At 47.7% G+C, this 18,929-nt stretch overlaps 1 protein-coding gene across 9 annotated transcripts in view; it reads right to left on the reverse strand.

The window, feature by feature from the left end:
* Positions 1-18,929, reverse strand: part of KRCC1 (lysine rich coiled-coil 1) — a 520,596-nt gene that overhangs the window by 140,497 nt on the left and 361,170 nt on the right. For 4 of the 9 annotated variants that reach the window (XM_069632191.1, XM_069632194.1, XM_069632193.1 and 1 more), the window contains exons 7-8: positions 16,857-16,940; positions 2,593-2,679 (exon numbers count right to left, since the gene is read on the reverse strand). The exons of 2 other annotated variants lie outside the window; for them this stretch is intronic. In XM_069632191.1, coding sequence (XP_069488292.1) covers positions 2,593-2,679; positions 16,857-16,940 — 171 coding nt within the window. The remainder of the gene's footprint in view (positions 1-2,592; positions 2,680-16,856; positions 16,941-18,929) is intronic. 3 more of the 9 variants (XM_069632195.1, XM_069632189.1, XM_069632190.1) reach the window with 2 other exon arrangements.

Genomic DNA, 18,929 nt, shown 5'->3' on the forward strand with positions numbered 1-18,929 from the left:
ACAGCTAAGAGGCCATACAGAAGAAGTAAAATTGCAACAAGGGCGCAATTCTCATTTTATGACATGTCAACTTGGAGAAAACTGTAACCACATTGCCAACAGCCAAGAGGCCATACAGAAGAAGTTAAATTGCAAAAAGCAATACTCCTTTTATGAGATGTCAACTTGGCAATGTGGATTACAGATTTCTCCAACAGCAAAGAGGCCATAAAGAAGAAGTAAAAGGGAAAACAGGGCACGATTCCCCTTTCCTGAGACACCAGTTTGGGGAAATCCGTAACCCATATTGCCAACAGTCAAGCGACATTAAAGATAGGCAATCATTGTTCAACCCTCCTCACATGGGATACTGTTGTGGAGAACTTTGAAACAAATATTGCCACTAACAGAAGAGACCAATTGTAGAAGTTATTCTTCCTGGCAGGTGAATAAAAAAGGAAAGGGACCAGTTGTAGTTAGTCCTGAAGGTAAGTATACCAGGAAAGAAACCGTGGCTTTGAAGAAAGGTGGTTGTGCTAAAAAGTGTTGTGGAACGAAACTTAACTTTTATCATCCTGACCAACTATTGCATCACAGAACACAGTTGCTGTGCTATCCTGACAACAAATATTGCATTGGAAAAATAATTGTGATATTCTAATATCTGCGGTTAATCATGGGAAGGATACTGTGTGGAGGAAAACAATTGCTTTGGTTTTTTAACTAGTGTTTTGTGAAAGATACATTTACTTTACCAAGTGGAAGGACGCATTGGATGGAATATACATTTTGTTTTTAACTGAACTGAACTAGAACCAGAACTTTTTCAAAGGTTTTCCTGAACTGATCTACGGGAAGGAAGCCAAACCCTGGTGACAAAGAGTATTTTGTAAGAACCATAAGTTTGAACTTTTGCACTGTTTTCTTGAACTGAAGTCATATACAATTACCTTGTGCACTTTGATTATATGTATTAGTGTGAGGGTCAGATACATTTGGACACTAGATCATCTTTCTTTAGTTTTAGTTTTCTACGTAGGAACATTCTCGTTAGGATAGGGATAGACAGGCATTTATCTTACCCCTTCATAACTGCCAATTTATTGTGCAGAGACAGGGCTAAAGGGACCAATGGCTTGCCTCCAGGAGATTTTAGTATTCGTAGTTCATTGAGCAAGAGAGCTGGTTTGAGTCCACACAAGGTGCTTACGTGGAGCCCTATGCATCTTCCCTCATTGCCGTCCAAAAATGCCAATTCGAATATACATTTAGTTCAGGATGTTTTAAAAGCCTACTGCAAGAGATTAATTTCTTAAGTTCTTGGACATTAAGGAATGAGGCGTGTTACTGAAACAACTGGTGGAAGCATGTCACTCTTTGATGCATGGGAATTTTGCGTTTGTTAAGGTGCACCAAGAGGGGACTGTACTGTCTCCCACAAGATGGAGAGGCCTACCAGGTACTGCTTGTTTCAGACAAGGCCAGACAAGTCAGAGATATTGGTGTGGGTAAATATTACACTGCAAATGCAGTGTTGCACCAAATGATCGAGATCAGGTTGATCGTAGTTAGCCTTTTGATGGGATTCCTTTATTTTGTGGCTCTGATTAATGGTCTGGAATGATGGGAATGCCAGAATCAACGGACACGTTTATGAACTTGAGTAATATGGTTACTACTGTCGAGGTGGAGAGTTAGCCTTGCTGGCAAAAGCACTACATTATGGACCGCCATGGGGGAACTGTGCCTGTTGTGTAGACCGGCAGTGTGGGGTGGATTTAAATTGGGTTTTATTATGATGCCTACCAAACTGTATTTCTGTTGAGGAGTATGCAAAGGCACTAGCAACCACTCATGACCATCAAACTCCAGCCTCCACCAAAGTGATCAGACTGTTTCGGTTACGGAATGCTTACCATCTGTCGTTCCTGATGAGGAGAGATCACCCAAGCCACGCAACAGATGTATTCTCACATTGTGCCATTAACTTGTATTTTACAGATAAAGATCCTTTCCTTGAAAGGACTATTGTGTGGTTCACTAACGCTGTAGTACAGGTAGCATGAGATGATGCAACTCCTCCTGCTATACATAGGAGTGTCACTAGGTGTAAGGTGCCTTTCCCTGAAGCAGTGGATATAGTGGCTATGCCCGCAATGCTAGGCCTTGCGTGGGAATTTTCCAGATCAGGCAAAAAAAAACTCTCAGCGGATCTCGAATCTGGAAAAAAACATTTGCAGCCTTCAACTGTTACAAGTAGCTCAATGTGCTTGGACCCTAAGTATCCAAATTGTTACAAAGAGGCAGTTACATGATTGGTACAGCAAAAGGCTTTGTTAGCCATGAGAAGAAGTGATATGGATGATTGGGTATGATATGGGGCAAATAGTGCTCTTGCAGCTTAAAATGCATTCAGCTGTCAGCCAATTATTGAACATGCGCGGCACATAGAAAGGCTGTGGGGGTTATAACTAAGGCACAAATGTCAAATATTGATTCCCTCCTGTGAGAGGCGAGGATAGGATCTGTCATGAGCACAGTCACTAAAGAACACATTAAAAATCTGATCTGGAATGTCAAGGAGTCAGGAAAAGCAATGGAGTGCCACCTCACCTGTGCAGAGGTTCAAGACTTTCAGAATGAGCAGGTGCTGAGGGTTTCTGAAGACGTGCAACATCACATCTAGCCTTGGGAACTGACCTAAGATTCAGAAATATGTTGAGAGGCAGATGGTTACGTCATCCAAAGCTACTGCCCCTCCTCTAGCCCAATACCAAGCAGGTGAGAAACATTCCTCACTAAGACAACCGCAACATATTATCCCAAGCAGGTACAGCAGGAGAGGTACACACTTTAAGCTAAACATGGCACAAATAAACCAAACCAACGATACAACAATACATGGGCATGCTTTAGACACGAAGAAAATGTGCACTCAACATGAAGAACACAAACACTAGGTAATACATGCTTTTACACATGAAGAAAATGACATAGCACCCACAAGACATGAAGAATAATAACATAAGCAAGGTATAAGCTGGATGCAACATGAACGATATGCGAATACAGCTCACGAACATAGAAATGTGAGAGTAATGGGCAGCCATATTTTCCAAAATGGAAGCTGAAACATGCTTCTAAGTAACTGAAAGGCTTCAAGACTCCACGAGAATTTAAACTGCTGAAATAATAAAATACAGTTCTGTGCAGAGCTTAGACGGTAGCGGACAACCACAGCCAAGGTTACCACGAATTAAGAGAGGGTCAGAACGCTGACGTGAAAGCATGAGAAAGCAATTCTCAGGATGCAAGAAGGATCCTCCCCAGTTAATTTAAAGTTGTATAAGATAACAACCAGTCTTTGTGACCAGGAACAGGATAATTATAAGTGCAAAGACTCCATGGAGAATAGCTCAAGAATGTCCCCAGTGGTAAAAGAAACCGTAACACTCACACCAATATTAGCTAAAGTCCTAATAAATGCAGGGTGAACTAATTCCAAACCCTGTCCTATCACACGTGACTCAAAATTGAGGAACGCAGTATATTCATTAGCAATGAACACAGATGAGACATCTGCCTTACTCCCTACATGTATTCCCAGACACAAGACGCAACACAAGGACAAATACAAAGGACATCACCCTGGCTCATGGCCTAGAAATGAGGGATGGTATCTTCTTTAATTGAAAGGAAAGAAGTCTGCAGACCTCTCTCCCCCTACTCCTGTCTGGCTCATGTCTTGACAACCTGTTAGTTGTCAAAGGTTGGGTAGTACGAAGCCAACCAATGAAAACCCCTAATGTTATGCCGCACATTACACATTATGCCAAACAATAATTTATTGCAGCAATGATGTCTTTGTATTATTATCATTCTAGATGTGGTCTTGAGAGAAACCATTAGACAAGCGTTACCCTATTAGAAATTTAACCCCCATAGCATGTATATGTAGTCACCACTATTAACCAATCTCCCTACCCCGTAGGTTTTGGTAACTTAGATTACAGTATGATGTCAGTTATGACGTATAATGAATATACAATCAGTTTTTTTTATAAGCACAGCAATGACATTTTATGCTTGTCTGCTGTCCATGGTTTATTTTGATGTCAATAAATTAGTAGTGACTAACGTACTCTTAGTCCATAGTCCCCTTTCCTCTATACTGCATGGGCGTCCCTTCCAAGGGATGGGAAACAGAACCTTTTTCACCAGAAAAAGCCTTCTTCCCCTTTAAATTTAGAGGCGCGCGGGGCGCAGCCCAGAGAGCATGCGCTGCCTGACTCCATCCTCCGGCGCCACACCTCAGTCCCCATTAACGCGTCAACAATAGATTTAACATTACCTAATGACACCAGTATTATTAGGGGGGAGGTTGGTGGGACATATGGAGGAAAGGGGACTATGGACTAAGAGTACATTAGTCACTACAGTGAGTAATTTATAATTTATAATTACTCATACGTCTCGTCCCCTTTCCTCCATACAGCATGGGCGATTACAACCGATTGTAGCCCCAGGGTGGAGAGGAGACCCTCCTTAAGCAAATAGGTTGCAGAGAACTGCCTGTCCGAAAGCCGCGTCGTACCTAGAGCCGACATCCAAACAGTAATGCTTGCAAAAAGCCGAGGGAGAGGACCAAGTGGCCACCCTGCTTATGACCTGCCATGACATTGCCTTGACCATGACTGCGTGGGCATACATGTTGGCCGGGAGCGGCTTGTGCTTGCCCTCGTATGCTTCTTTGATGGCACAGACCATCCAGCGGGATATGGAAGCCTTGGAGGCCTGATAGCCTGGCCTTGAGCCGCCGAAAGTCACGAACAGAACATCTGACTTGCGGAAGCCCTTGGTCCTGTCCAAGTAGAATTTCAGGGCACGCCTGACATCCAGGCAGTGCAGCACTCTCTGTGCTTCGTCCTTGGGATCGGGAAAGAACGTCAGAAGGACTATTTCCTCGTTCAAGTGAAATGCAGATGGAACCTTGTGCAGAAATGCCGGGTGCGTCCGCATGATTACCTTGTCCCTGTGAAAGGTGGTATATGGTTCGGAGGCGACCAGCGCCTGAATCTCGCTGACTCTGTGAGCCAAGGTAAGACCGACTAGTAAGGCCATCTTGATGGTGACCAGCCTAATGTCCACGGACGCCATTGGCTCGAATGGTTTGTGCGGCAGGGCGCTCAAGTCTATATTCAGGTCCCACACTGGGTGCAGTCTCTTGACGGCGGATAGAGCCTTGCAAGACAGGTCAGGTGTTTCTTGACGATAGAGTTGGAGAAGGAAAAAACACCTTCCTCTGAGTTCCTGTAAGCCCCAATTGTTGCAAGGTATGTACGGCAGGTGTCGACCTGTACGCCCGAATGAGCGAGGTGCGTGTCGTCCAGGTTGCAGGCCAAAGGGTCAATTCCCTTGGAGTCTGCCCAGTGGCAGAACCTGGTCCATTTACTTGTGTACTTGGCCCAGGTAGCTTTGCTCCTGACACCCTGTATGATCTCCAGATTGGCCTGCGAGACGCCCAGGTGCCGAAGAGTTACCTGCTCAGGTACCATGGCGTGAGGGCTAGTTTCCCTGGCACGGGGTGGATGATCCTGCACCCCTGCTGTGCCAGAAGATGCACTGGGCCCATCGGGAGGTGCATCGAGGCACCTCTGAGAGGCTGAGAAGCTCCGAAAACCATGGTCTGGCTGGCCACCATGGAGCAATCAGAATGATGAGGAGTCGGTGCGACTCCTTGATCTTGCAAATTACCCTGTGGATCAGGGGATTGGGCGGAAAGGCGTAGGCCCTCATGCCGGTCCACTGGAGGTGAAATGCGTTGCCCAGAGAGCCGGGGCCCTGACCCTGCCAGGACGTGAGCTGGGGCACTTCTTTTTGTGCCAGCTGGTGAAGAGATCCACCTGGGGATGACACCACTTGTTGAAAATCTCCTGAATAACGAGGTTGTTTAGCTGCCACTCGTAATTGACCGCTCCCAGCCTGTTGAGCCTGTCCGCCGCCAGGTTGGCTTCCCCCGGGAGGTGGACTGCCGAGAGGAAAATTCAGTTTTCCAGGGTCCGTTCCAACATTCTGATCGCCAGTCTGCACAGAGGAGGGGATCTGGTGCTCCCTGCTTGTTGACGTAGTACACGCTGGTCAAGTTGACTATCTGAATGAGGACAACTTTGCCCTGGAGAAGTGGTAGGAATGCTCTGAGCGCTAGCCAGATGGCATTCAGCACCAACCAATTGATGTGGTATTCCTGCTACTGTCGAGTCCAGGTGCTGTGTACCGAGAGAATGTCCAGGGTGGCTCCCCAGCCCTCGAGCGAGGAGTCTGTGGTGATGGTGGCCTGCGGAGAGGGTGGCTGGAAGGGCCTGCCCGTTCGCATGTTGCAGTCCCTGGACCACCAAGTTAGGCCCGGGTGGAGAGATGGAGGAACGGTGGTCCTCTCGGATTGAGAGCTCTGCTCCTGACTCCATGATGCCGCAAAGTGCAGCTGAATCCTTCTCATCCTTAGTGTCGTGTGCGGCACGGCTAACAGGACCGCCGCTGGTAGTCCCAGGAGATGTTGGTACCACCATGCTGAGGTCACCTCTCTGCTGAGGAAGTGGGCGGTGGCCCTTTTGATGGCGAGATCTTGTCTTCCAACGGAAAGACCCTATTGGAGAACGTGTCCCAAATGAGTCCCAGTAATGTCAGAGTTTGCGTCGGGAGCAGCTGTGACTTCTTGAGGTTGAGCGAGAAGCCCAGGTCATGCACTGTGTTCATAAAGGCATGGGAAGAGTGGTGAATCGCTTCCAGAGATGAAGCCCTGACAAGCCAGTCGTCGAGGTATGGGCAGATGTGGAGGCCCTGCGCTCTGAGGTGGGCCGCCACAGCGTTCATGAGTCTGGTAAAGACCCTGGGGGCCGAGTTGAGTCCAAACGGGAGGACTTTGTATTGGAAATGGTAGCCCATGATTCTGAACTGTAGGAAAGAACGATGGGGTTGCCAAATGGGAACGTGTAGGTACGCGTCCTTCAGATCCAGGGAGCACACCAAGTCTCCTTGTCCAATGTCTCCGCTATAAAAGCTGGCATAACCATCTTGAATTTTTGCAGGGCTAAAGAGAGGATGAGGGTGGAAAGATCCAGCACAACTCTCAGGGTCGCCTGGTTCTTTTTCTGAATGGCGAAAATCCTGGAGTAGAAGCCAAAGCCTCGCTGGGAGGCTGGAACTTCCTCCATTGCCTGGCTCTCTACGAGCGACTGGATCTCTGCCAAAAGAGTTGCTGTCCCAACAAATGGGAGTGGAGGGGAGGAGGCAGGAGAGGCTGAGATGGGAGGCTGTACCCCGTGGATACTACGGAGAGGATCCGTAAAATTCTGGCACCAGAAATGTGCATGGAGAGCAAGCCTGCCCCCCACTGGAGACATGTGGACCCGAAGGGGCATTTCATGCCTTCTTTCCCTCGGAGGCTGAGGAGGGGGACTGGAAAAAGCCCTTACTCCCCTCTCCCCCTTTTTGTTGTTTGCACCGGCTCTGTGACGGCGAGCGGTCCGGCTGCCTGGATCTGCGTTCCTGGAAGCCGCAGAATCCTCCATATGTACAACCCTTCTCTGAGCGCTGCTGAGATGGGGTGTAAGATTTTGGCATGGTCTTTGTAAGTATGGACAAGGACTTTGCTGATTGTGAGCTGTTCTTCTTGTCCAGCTCTTCATCCGTAGAGGAGAGGAAGAGGTCCCCCCCACTCGAACGTTAGATCCAGAATGCGCTCCTGGACGTCCGGGTTGAATTTCGTCGCCCGGAGCCAGGCATGTCTGTGGCAATGCAGATGGCACGGCCAGAGGTATCGATATGCGCCACTGTGGATTCCATGAGGTCGTGCGCCACAAGCTTGGCCTCAGCTAGCACCACTTTAAAGCGTGATTGGCATTGGGTGGGGAGTTCCGGGAGAAAAAGTCTGCAATTTCCCGCCATAACCGTTGGTTGGAGGCAGCCAGTAGGGCATCTGCGTTGGCCTGGCGCAGGTGCAAGGAGGTGTTGGAGTAGATCTTCTTGCCGTAATCCTCCAAGATCTTCTCTTCCTTGCCTAACAACGCTGCAGAGGAAGAGGCTGAAGACGACTGAGGCTTGGAGTAAAGTGATCCCGCAGCGATCACCGAGGAGTGTGGCTGAGGATGGGTCGAGAGCAAGAGTGTGTCCCCCTCCATCTGCCTGTACTTCGCGTCTAGGCGTCGGTTGACCGGCTGGACCAAGTGGGGCTTGAGCCAACCCTTCTTGGCCAGGGAGACTACATCAGTTTGCAGTGGAATTCCCGTGTTGGCAGAGGGGTGTCTTGTGAGGACTTCAGCCAGAACCCCCTCTGCCGGCTGTTCGACCTCGGGCTGAGGTAGGCCTAGCTACTTCACCAGGCCAGCAAGACGTTCGTGGAAGGCCCGGGCTGAGGATGGCGTGTCCGGGTCCTCCTCCTTGTCCGTATCCCGCAGATCTGGTGAATCTTGCGGAGGAGGAGGGGTAGATGGCGCCAGAGGCTGGGGTACAGGGACTGCAGCTGGAGGCTGCGGAGCCGGCAGAGGCTGCGGAGCCGGCAGAGGCGACTGCACCGGGGTCAAGGAGCCCGATGGAGGCGTCTGTGGTCCTGATAGCCTTGTGGGGAGGACCTCCCTTACTGCATGCTTGATGATAACCCCCATCTGAGGAGGCCTCATGAGGCCGAGGAATTTATCGAAGAGCCTCTCCTCGCTGGCCGAAGAGGTGGCAGCGGGTACCGACAGGATAGTGGGGGGCTGCTGGAGCCGCTGTGTACCCAGTCCATATGGACGCATGGGAAAGCTGCCCTGCATATATGAAGGGTAGGCTGTAGGCCACGTACCTGGTTGCGACCAGTCACACATTGACACTCGGACGGGTGTTCCTGTCTGGTGCGGGTGCCATCTTGTTTAGCTGCCTGCCACGTGCCTGCGACATGTTGCCCAGCCCGCTGGGTGCGGCCTCATCCAGGACTCTGGCGTGTGGATCACGAGACCTACCCTGCTCTTTGGGTCTCGGCCCAGTAGGTGCGACAATCTCAACCCGGGATGGTAGAGCTGCCTGTAGGCGCCTCCTCTGACGTATTGCCGGTGTTAGGGTGTAGCCCCTCGGACGCCTTGCCGGAGTCAGGGCATAGCCCTTCGACCATTGGGCCGTTAAAAGGGAGTAGCCCCTCGGGTGTAGACCCGGTACAAGAACCTTCTGGTCCCTCGATACTGCATCCGGGAGGATCCGAGGACCCCTCGACCCAAAGGCCGGAAGCTGAAGAAGCATCGTGCACGTGCCGGTGGAAGGACCTGACCGGTCCCTCCCGCGCAGGAGAGTCCTTGGGAAGGAGTCTCCCTTTGCGGGGTGCGCTGGAAAATATCAGCCCTACTTTGGACCTGGGACGATGTATCACAAGGTTCTGAGATCCTATGGAGGCGACTTCTGGAAGAGCTCCCTCCACCTGGCTAGTCTGTTCTTCAGCGCCTTCGAGGACAGCGAGTCACACGCCAGACATGATTGCCAGCCGTGGTCTGGGCCAAGGCAACGTAGGCAGAGGGTGTGGGGGTCTGAAGTTGGGAAGAGCCTGTTGCAGGATGGATACCTGCTGAACCCTGTAGAAGTCGACATGCACCGGGGAGGAGCGTGACGCCCGAGGACTGAGTACCTGAATGACAAAAAAGAAAAAAGAAAAAGAGAAGAAGTATCCACGCGTGGAATTACATGGCCGAAGCCAAACCCAGGAGCGCTGGTGAATTTGCCCCGTTCCCGTCGACTCGGAAAAGGAGACTGGGGTGTGGCGCCAGGAGGTGGAGTCAGGGAAGCGCATGCTCCCTGGGCCGCGCCCCTCTAAATTTAAAGGGGAAGAAGGTTTGTTCTGGTGATAAAGGTTCCGTCTCCCATACCTTGGAAGGGAAGCTCATGCAGTATGGAGGAAAGGGGAAGGGACGTAAGAGTAAGCTGGGTTTTTACTTCCACTTTGTTTATTTCTGTTACTGAGTCCTGCTTGATCTGGCTCCAGAACCTCTGTGGAATTTTGGGACTTCCCTAGCCATCTTAAATTCTTGTGGGATTATCACTGAGTATAGCAGCTACAGCGGCCAGATTGCAGTGCTCTATTCGAGTTCATGGGCCCATCGAAATGTATCTGGACCTCCCCCCCCTCCACCGGTTATGTAGGACTCGTCATTGTGCAGGATGTAAATGGAGCGAGGTTGTGCACCGGGACCTATGGCAAATGAAGATACTGTGGAAACTCACAAGATTACTGATCAATGCTCTAGGGACAACCCCCGATGTTTGGTTGGGACTGGGAATGAATTGTTTATTATAGTCGTTTATCCATCAACAGCGGCAATGCATTAGGAAACTAGAACCAGGTCAGTTATTTATGTTAGGCAGTCTCAAGGAGTGGTTGGAGCTGCTTATTGTGAATGACCGTTGAATCACTCTTGTGGCATACATTTAATCCTTAAGACTCATACTAGATTGCATAATGTGTTTATGCACACAGAAAGGAGATGGTTGGTAAATGCTTTTTAGTTGGTCTATTCTATTGTATTTGTATTTTGTATTTGTATTTTATTGTGTATATAGCGCTCTAATCCAAAGCGCTTTACAGTTTAACAACACGGGAACATTAAACATATAACATAGAAGCAATAACAGTATATATGAGACAAACCAGAAAAACAGCATGTGGAACAATTTGCATTTGAGGTGGAAGAAGAATGGAGGGGAGGGGACGGAAAAAAGGGAGAAAGCGTAGGGAGTGGTGGGAGTTAGGAGGGAGGATGGAGATCATGGGGAGACAGGGAAGATAGAGGGACGAGGAAGAGGGTATTGGAAGGAGACAGAAAAGGCGCCAGGGAGGGCTGTGGATAGGGATTTGCTTTCAAGGAGGAACGGAAGGAGAAATAGGTGGAAGTGGAGCGGATAGTGAAAGGAAGGGAGTTCCAATGTAGGTGGGCAAGGAGCTGAAAGTAGCGGAAACGAGAGGCGGCGCAAAGTGGTGGTGTATTGCCACACAGGTTTCTGAATGATTCAGAGATTCACCCCAGGTACAACAAATAACTGATGTGGGGAAAGAAATACACATATTGGTAGTTATATTTCATGAGAAGAGGGCTTTTCAGGTCGCTCTCCAGTATTCACCCTGGGCGCTTCTTCTGATGTAGTATGTTTGTCAATGGAAAGTGTAAAAGGACTAATTTTCCACTTTATGTGTAATTCTAACTGTTTATCATTATCTCATCAAGTGTGGTATACTACTGCTGCCATTGGCAATTTATCAAGGTAGAAGTGAATGTCTGGGCTGTTAATCCTCTCGCTACAGAGTCAAATAAAACATTTTATTGCAGTCAATGTGAACATGATATTGATGACCAAATGGAAGATGCAAATGAAAGCATAATGAATATAGGTATTTAGATTGTAATATAAGGGGTTTAAGAAAGGCCAGCCTGCATTTGTCTGGCCTTACAAAACCGATAGTTGGGGGGATTGCGGTGACATCGAAAACTGTTTTATTCATTTTAGAAACTTCATCAAGAGAAACTAGTTTTTAGAGCTTGTGTACCTTACTTTGTTACCTTGTCAGCGTTGAAGTGCACTCACTTTACTGGACAAGTCGTCAAAGAACTGTCTGCAGCACTTGAAATACAAAAAATAATGCTACTGTTCGCATAATCCACAATCAGAGGGGACTGCAAAAAGACAGAATGTGAAAATGAAAAATAAACTGACCAAGATCTGTGGAGAGACAAGACTAAAGTGCCAATGCCTTGCCCCCGGAACATTTTAGTATTCGTAGTTCATTGAGCAAAATAACTGGTTTGAGCCCACACAAGGTGCTTATGTTGAGCCCTATGCATCTCTCCTCACTGCCGTCCAAATATGCCTATTCGAAACATACATTTAGTGTATGATGTTTTAATTGCCTACTGCAAGAGATTAATTTCTTCTATAAAGTCTTTGGACATTAAGGAATGAGAGGCGTTGCTGTAACAACTGGAGGAAGCCTGTCACTCTCTGAGGCATGGGAATTTTGCGTTTGTTAAGGTGCAACAAGAGAGGACTGTACTGTCTCCTAGAAGATGGAGGGTTCTCCAGCAGGGACTGCTTGTTTCAGACAAGGCCATACAAGTCAGAGATATTGGTATGGGTACATATTACACTGCAAATGCAGTGTTGCACCAAATGATCGAGATCAGGTTGATCGTAGTGATCCTTCTGATGGGATTCCTTTATTTCGTGACTCTGATTAACGGTCTGGAATGATGGGAAAATCAGAGCCATACTGACACGTTTAGTAAGGGAATCACCAAGATGAACTTGAGTAATATGCTTGCTACTGCCGAGGTGGAGAGCTAGCCTTGCTGGCAAAAGCACTACATTACGGACCAGCATGGGGGAACTGTGCCTGTTGTGTAGACCGGCAGTGTGGGGTGCATTTAAATGGGATTTTATTATGATGCCTTCCAACCTGTATTTCTGTTGAGGAGTATGCAGAGGCACTAGCAGTCACTGATGAACATCAAACTCCAACCTCCACCAAAGTGATCAGACGGTTTCGGTTACGGAATGCTTACCATCTGTCGTTCCTGATGAGAAGAGATCGCGCAAGCCACTTAACAGATATGTTCTAACATTGAGCCATTAACTTGTATTTTACAAAAGGACTATTGTGTGGTTCACTAACGCCGTAGTACAGGTAGCATGAGATGATGAAACTCCTCATGCTGTGCATCGGGGTGTCACTAGGTGTAAGGTACTTTTCCCTGAAGCAGTGGCTTGCATGGGATTTTTCCAGATCCGGCAAAACATGTCTCAGCGGATCCCATATCTAAAAAATCTATTTGCAGCCTTCAATTGGTTACAAGTAGCTCAGTGTGTCGGGATCCAAGTTGTTATACAGGAGAGAGACTCTTAGACTGAAGACCACTTGAGCGTCTGATCAGGATGTCAGTAAAATCGCTTGTTAGAATTGTACTATGCAGGAAATGTTTAAATACAGATGTTAAGTTTAAAAGGTGTACACAATTTATACTTTGACAGCAACTTTATGGCAAACGTTAATCTCCGGTTATTTTACAGCTGTTTATAATTTTAAAGGAGGGGTAGGATGAGAACCTGAAACCCTCACCAGTTGCTGGTCTTATCCCACAGAATATCATTTCCATTACCAGCACTGTATCCCGAAATACTGTAAAGTGGATAGGGACATAGATAATCCGCATGAGCCTTTGTTTCTTAGTTACCCACCTGACTGAATAAAACTGTCACTAAAAGAGTGTGCTCAGACAAACTTTGCTTGAGGTGATATGATATGATACAGTATTTGTAACGCGCCTATACACAAGTGTTTCAAGGTGGGACGAGGCAAGGAAGGGGGAAACAGAGGGAGGACAGAGACAACGATCTTACTAGGCCAAGTGACAATGAGATCGTACAGGGGAGGGGAAAAGTGCCAGAGGAAAGGGGAGTGGGCAGTGCTGTACATGGGATCAAAACAATAACAAGAAGTGCGGCCAGCAGGTGGCAGGTGCAAGGGTAAGTGCAGACGGCAGGTGTCCAAAAGTGCAGGTAGGGGGACTGTAGGGTTACAGATACAGACCCAAGTGCAAGGGTTGCTGGGAGGCAGTGCGGGTGTGCAACTCGGCGGGTAGGGACGTGGGCCCGAAATCAGAGGGTAGCCAGGTGACCAGTGCCGTATCAGACAGGAAATCAGCAGGGGAGAGGAAGAGAGAAGGCAAAAGCAAAGAGGAAGGTCTTGAGGTGCTTCCAGAACCAGAGATGGTTCTCCTCGAGTTTCAGAGAGGCAGGGATGCTGTTCCAGAGGGAGGCGCCAGCCAAAGAAAGAGATCTACCACCAACTCATTGCTTGGAGAAGCGACTGACCCTGAAGGAGTTGGAAGAACGAAGAGCTCGAGTAGGATGGTATTTACAAAGAGAGTTGGCGGTATTGAGGACCCAGGCCCCAGAAGGCCTTGTGGACAATGCAGAGGGTCTTGAACTTAAATCCTTGCTGCCAATGCAGAGATTTCAGTGCTGAAGAGATACAATCCCTGGGCTTGAGGGCAAGGACAAGTCTTGCTGTTTTGGATGAGTTGCAGAGGGCGGAGAGTAGAAGCAGGCAGATTTAGAAAGAGGCTGTTGCAGTAGTCCAGCCTAGAGAGAACCAGAGCTCTGGAAACAGTAAGCTTCTGGGGGAAAGAGGGGAAAGGAAGAATACCTCTGAGGAGGTGCAGTTGGTAGTTTAACTTCTTAGAGACGCGAGGAGAAAATGAGAGTGTGGAGTCGAAGATGACTCTGAGGTTCTTAGCTTCATAGGTGGGAGTAGGAAGAGGGCCAAGGGAGGCCGGTCAGAGAGAGACAGGAAAGGAGGGTGCAGGTGTGCCAATGCGGAGAATCTCTGTCTTACTGGCATTAAGGCAGAGCTTGTTGGTGGCACACCACTCCTGGATAGCAGACAGAGAAGGGAGCCTGAAAACGAGCTGAGTGTCATCCGCATAGTTGGAGCAGAGAGCGGCAAAACGGTGGGCGAGAGATGCCAGGTATTGGTTGAACAGCCAGGGAGAGAGGTTAGACCCCTGGGGAACACCCACGTAGAGAGCGAGATAGAGGAAAGGAAGGACCCAAGTTGGACCTGGGAGGGTCGATCAGAGAGGAACAAGGTCAGCCAGGCCAAGGCCTGAACAGTGATACCCAGGTCATCACAGAGACGATTGAGCAATTGAGAAGGATGGCATGGTTGACCGAGTCAAAATCAGAAGAGAGATTGAGTAAGATGAGGACAGGGGGGAGATTAGAATCAAGGTTAGAGAGCAGTTCTTCATGGATGTTCAGGAGAGCAGTTTACATGCTTCTGGCTGCTCTGAAGCCAGACTGATGGTCACAGAGACAACCAACAGATTCAGTGTGAAGATTAAGCTGGGCGATGGCAAGCTTTTCCAGGAGTTTGCCCAGGAAAGGAGTGATAGAGATCAGGCGATAGTTGGCCGGGCAGGAAGGGTCTGCTAAGGGTTTCTTGAGAAGTAGGTGCACAAGAAAGTGCTTCAGGGAGGAAGGGAAGGCTCCAGTGGCAAAAGAGTGGTTGCAGAAGTCAGCCTGGGCAGGAGCAAGGGTGTCAATGTGGTCCTTGATGGTTTTGGAAGAACAGGGAAGGACATTTTGGCAAGGGACGCAGTGAAGGAAATATGGATCTGGGATTTAACCCATGAAATTATTCACATGACATGACATTAAGAATACTAGTGGGCAACAGTGCAATTAGCCCTGATTTGAAAAAGATGATTTAGTCATCGAAACACGTGTAATCACAAAGGGCACCAGAATATCTCATAATAAACCACAAGATGTGGAGTTTCTGAACACTGTAAAGGGAGTCATTTGTCATCCTTTTCAGTTATTTGTGGGCGCTTGGGAATAAGCCAATGTAACACCCTAAAGAGTTTCATTTTCCAAAACGGAGGAGAGGAACCAAGGACTCCGTTGTTGCTTTTCCAAGCGACCCTGAAAAGTCATACCAGCAATATAACCAAGGGCGCTGAGGTCCAGCAACAGGACAACCCCACCGAAAGAGTTCCTCGAAAGATATACTGTTTTGACAAGACTTTCATAGATCAGACTTGTATAGAAACCTTGTCAGGGGAGAATAGAGGAAAGGAAGAGAAAGACGGAGGAGAGGTGGTCACATGGGGGGTGGAAGTAGAGGAGAGAGTAGAGGGAGGAGGAGCAGAGGATGAGAGGGTGGGCAGGGTTTCCTGGATTTTGAGATGAAATGAGAAGCCAGGGCCGTGCAGAGAGCCTGGGAGGGGACAGGAGAGGTAGAGACTGCAGCAGGATTGGCCAGCTCCTTGCAGATTTTAAAGAGTTCGGCCGAGTTGTTAGATACCACAGAGACGCGGGCTTGAATGTGGGCTCTCTTCCTAGTGCAGACAGAGAGCTGATACTGCCTTTGGAGCAGGCGGCAGGCCAGTTTGTCAGAGGATGCGCAAGAAACTAGCCATTTCCTCTCAGCCACCCCGCACTTACGTATAATGGTAACAGGATCAGAGTCAAACCAGTAGTTGCACTTGGCTTTGGGCTTCAAGCGGACCCTCATGACAGAGGCAAGAACATCAACAATATCAGCGATAGAAGAGTGGAGCACGGAAAGGGCTGTGTCAGGATGTGAGTCAGCCAGAGGAGGGGGAGAGAAAGTGGCGGTGAAAGCCTCAACTGACACATACTTCCTGGGTCGGATAACCGAGAAGGTAGGTGGCAGTGCTGGAGTTGGCTTGGCCTGAGGGGTAGAGAGAGAGAGAGATGGGAGGGAAGGAGAAAGTGATCACTCCATGAGAGAGGAGCGGTGAGGTGTACGCAAGAACATGGCCCGGATAATATATCTTGAACTATTGCACAATATTCTAAATCTCTTGGTAAGGAGGTGCAGGAATTCAAAAATTTCACTGATAATAGCAAGCCGGTAACTATGTTAGGAAATGATAGTTTGTCTAGGCAGATATGAGTATTTAGGTAAACCTTTGTGAATGTTTCAGCTTCTTATAATCAGGATGTGTTTTTAAGTTCACATATCAATATCCAAATTGTTCTGGAGGGGCAGCTATATGATTGGTAAAGCAAAAGGCTTTGTTATGCATGGGAAGAATTGATATGGGTGATCAGGTATGATAAGGGCCAGAAAGTGCTCTTGCAGATTGAAATGCATACAGCGGTCAGCCAATTAATGGACATGTGCGGAGCATAGAAAGGCTGGAATAGATGTCAAACATTGATGCCCTCCTGGGAGGGCCGAGGATAGGATCTGTCATGAGCACAATCACTAAATAACACATTACAAATCTGATCTGGAATGTCAAGAAATCAGGAGAAGCAGTGGAGTGCGACCTCACCTGTGCAGTTCAAGACTTTCTGAATGAGCGGCTCCTGAGGATTTCTGAAGACGTGCATCATCACATCTAGCCTTGGGAATTGACCTAAGATTCAGAAATGTGTTGAGAGCAAGATAGTTACGTCTTCCATAGCTACAGCTCAAGAATGGCCCCAGTGGTAAAAGAAACCATAACACTTGCACCAATATTAGCTAAAATCTTAATAAATGCAGGGTGAAATAATTCCAAACACGGTCCTATCACCCGTGACTCAAAATTGAAGAACACCATCTATTAATTAGCAATATACACCGATAAAACACCTGCCTTACTCTGTACACGTATACCCAGACACAAGATGCTATACAAGGCCAAATACAAAGGGAATCACCCTGGCTCATGGCCTAGAAATGAGGGATGGTATCTTCTTTTATTGAAAGGAAGGCAGTCGGCGGGCCTCTCTCCCCGTCTCCTGTCTGGCTCATGTCTTGATGACCTGTTAGTTGCCCAAGGTTTGGTAGTATGAAGCCAACCAATGAAAACCCTAATGTTATGCCGCCCATTACACATTATGGCAACCAATAGTTTATTGTGGAGATGACGTCTTTGTATTATTATCAATTTAGAGGTGGTCTTAGGAGGAGCCCTCAGAAAAGTGTTAACCAATTAGAAATGTAACCCCGGTAGAATGTACATGTAGTCACCACTATTAACCAATCTCCGTACCCTATAGGTTTTGGTAACTAAGATTACAGTATGATGTTAGTTATGATATAAAATCTGTTTTTTTCATAAGCACGCTGAAAGTGTCGGCTTTTACCAAAGCCAATAGACCTGTTATTATCCTGGGTGACTTTAATCTTTGGGCTAATGATCCCTTGGATAAAAAAAAGCTACTTTCCTTGTGTCAGCACCAAGCTCTATTGGATTTAATCAGGTGCTCTATCCTACCACCCATAAGGCAGGGCACACTTTAGATTGGGTTTTGGCACATTGGGCCTCATTCCGAGATTGGTGGTAGTCAAGGTGCTATTTGCGCGAAGATTGCCACCAATAATGGTCCGGCTCCGGTCTAGTTCAATGGGGACTTACCGGTATAGTCCGCCCTTTGCGGGACCGGTAAGTCCCCATTGAAAATGCCATTCCCCATTCCCATTTGAGCCCCCATAGGGCTCAATGGGAATGGGGAGGGTGCAAATAACGGGCTAGCATATGTCGAGTCCGTTATTTGCACCCTAGTGCCTTAACAGGTCCCGTCCATAATGCCTGGTCAGACCAGGCGTTACTGGAGGGACCCACTAAGGGACCTCGTAGTAGGGCGGCAAGCGATTACCGGCACCGGTCTCCTTACCGGTGCCCGGTCTCCCTTAGCGCCCACCTCGGAATGAGGCCCACTGTGTCTCTACGACCGAAACTAGCATCGATCATTGTCCATGGTCCGATCATATGTTGGTGAACTGTTCCATCTTATTACCAATCAGGTCTGATCATTCCAAACCTACTCCCAAACAATATGCCATGGATAGGAATTTGAAGAAAATAATGCCACAATCTCTATCAAACCAGCTGCTAATCAAACTTAGACCAGTGGAAACTTAACAAATTCAACGATTTGGCCTGCCATTTTACAGATACTATTAACGCAATGATGGACAACATGGCTCCCAAAAAAACGTTGAATGGTGTTAATCTAAAACTAGTAACAGTACCTGGTTCAACGATTCTATTGTTGGCTTACGTCGCCTGAAGAGAAAAGCAGAAAGAGTAGCAAAATGACTCTTCTTCTCTTTCTCATTCCTTATACAAACAATCCGTTCTTAACTGAAACAATGCTATTATTGATGCAAAGTCCTAAAGCTTTAATAACAGGATCTCTACAGCGAAATCAAATGAACAAGAACTATTTGCAATCCTCAATGAATTCGAAGGAAAAACTCCAGATGCAATTACACTGATAAAGAATTCATCATGGTGCCAAACAATACATGATAAATTTAAGCAGAAAATCTCTGTACATCTAGAATCCATAGCAACACAACAAGCCCATGATCAGCACCCATGTCCAATTATGACTGATCGCCCAACAGCATAGAC

This window comes from Ambystoma mexicanum, chromosome 6q, assembly GCF_040938575.1.
Source record: "Ambystoma mexicanum isolate Mex_15411 chromosome 6q, UKY_AmexF1_1, whole genome shotgun sequence".
In the NCBI taxonomy this organism is placed as follows: Eukaryota; Metazoa; Chordata; class Amphibia; order Caudata; family Ambystomatidae; genus Ambystoma; species Ambystoma mexicanum.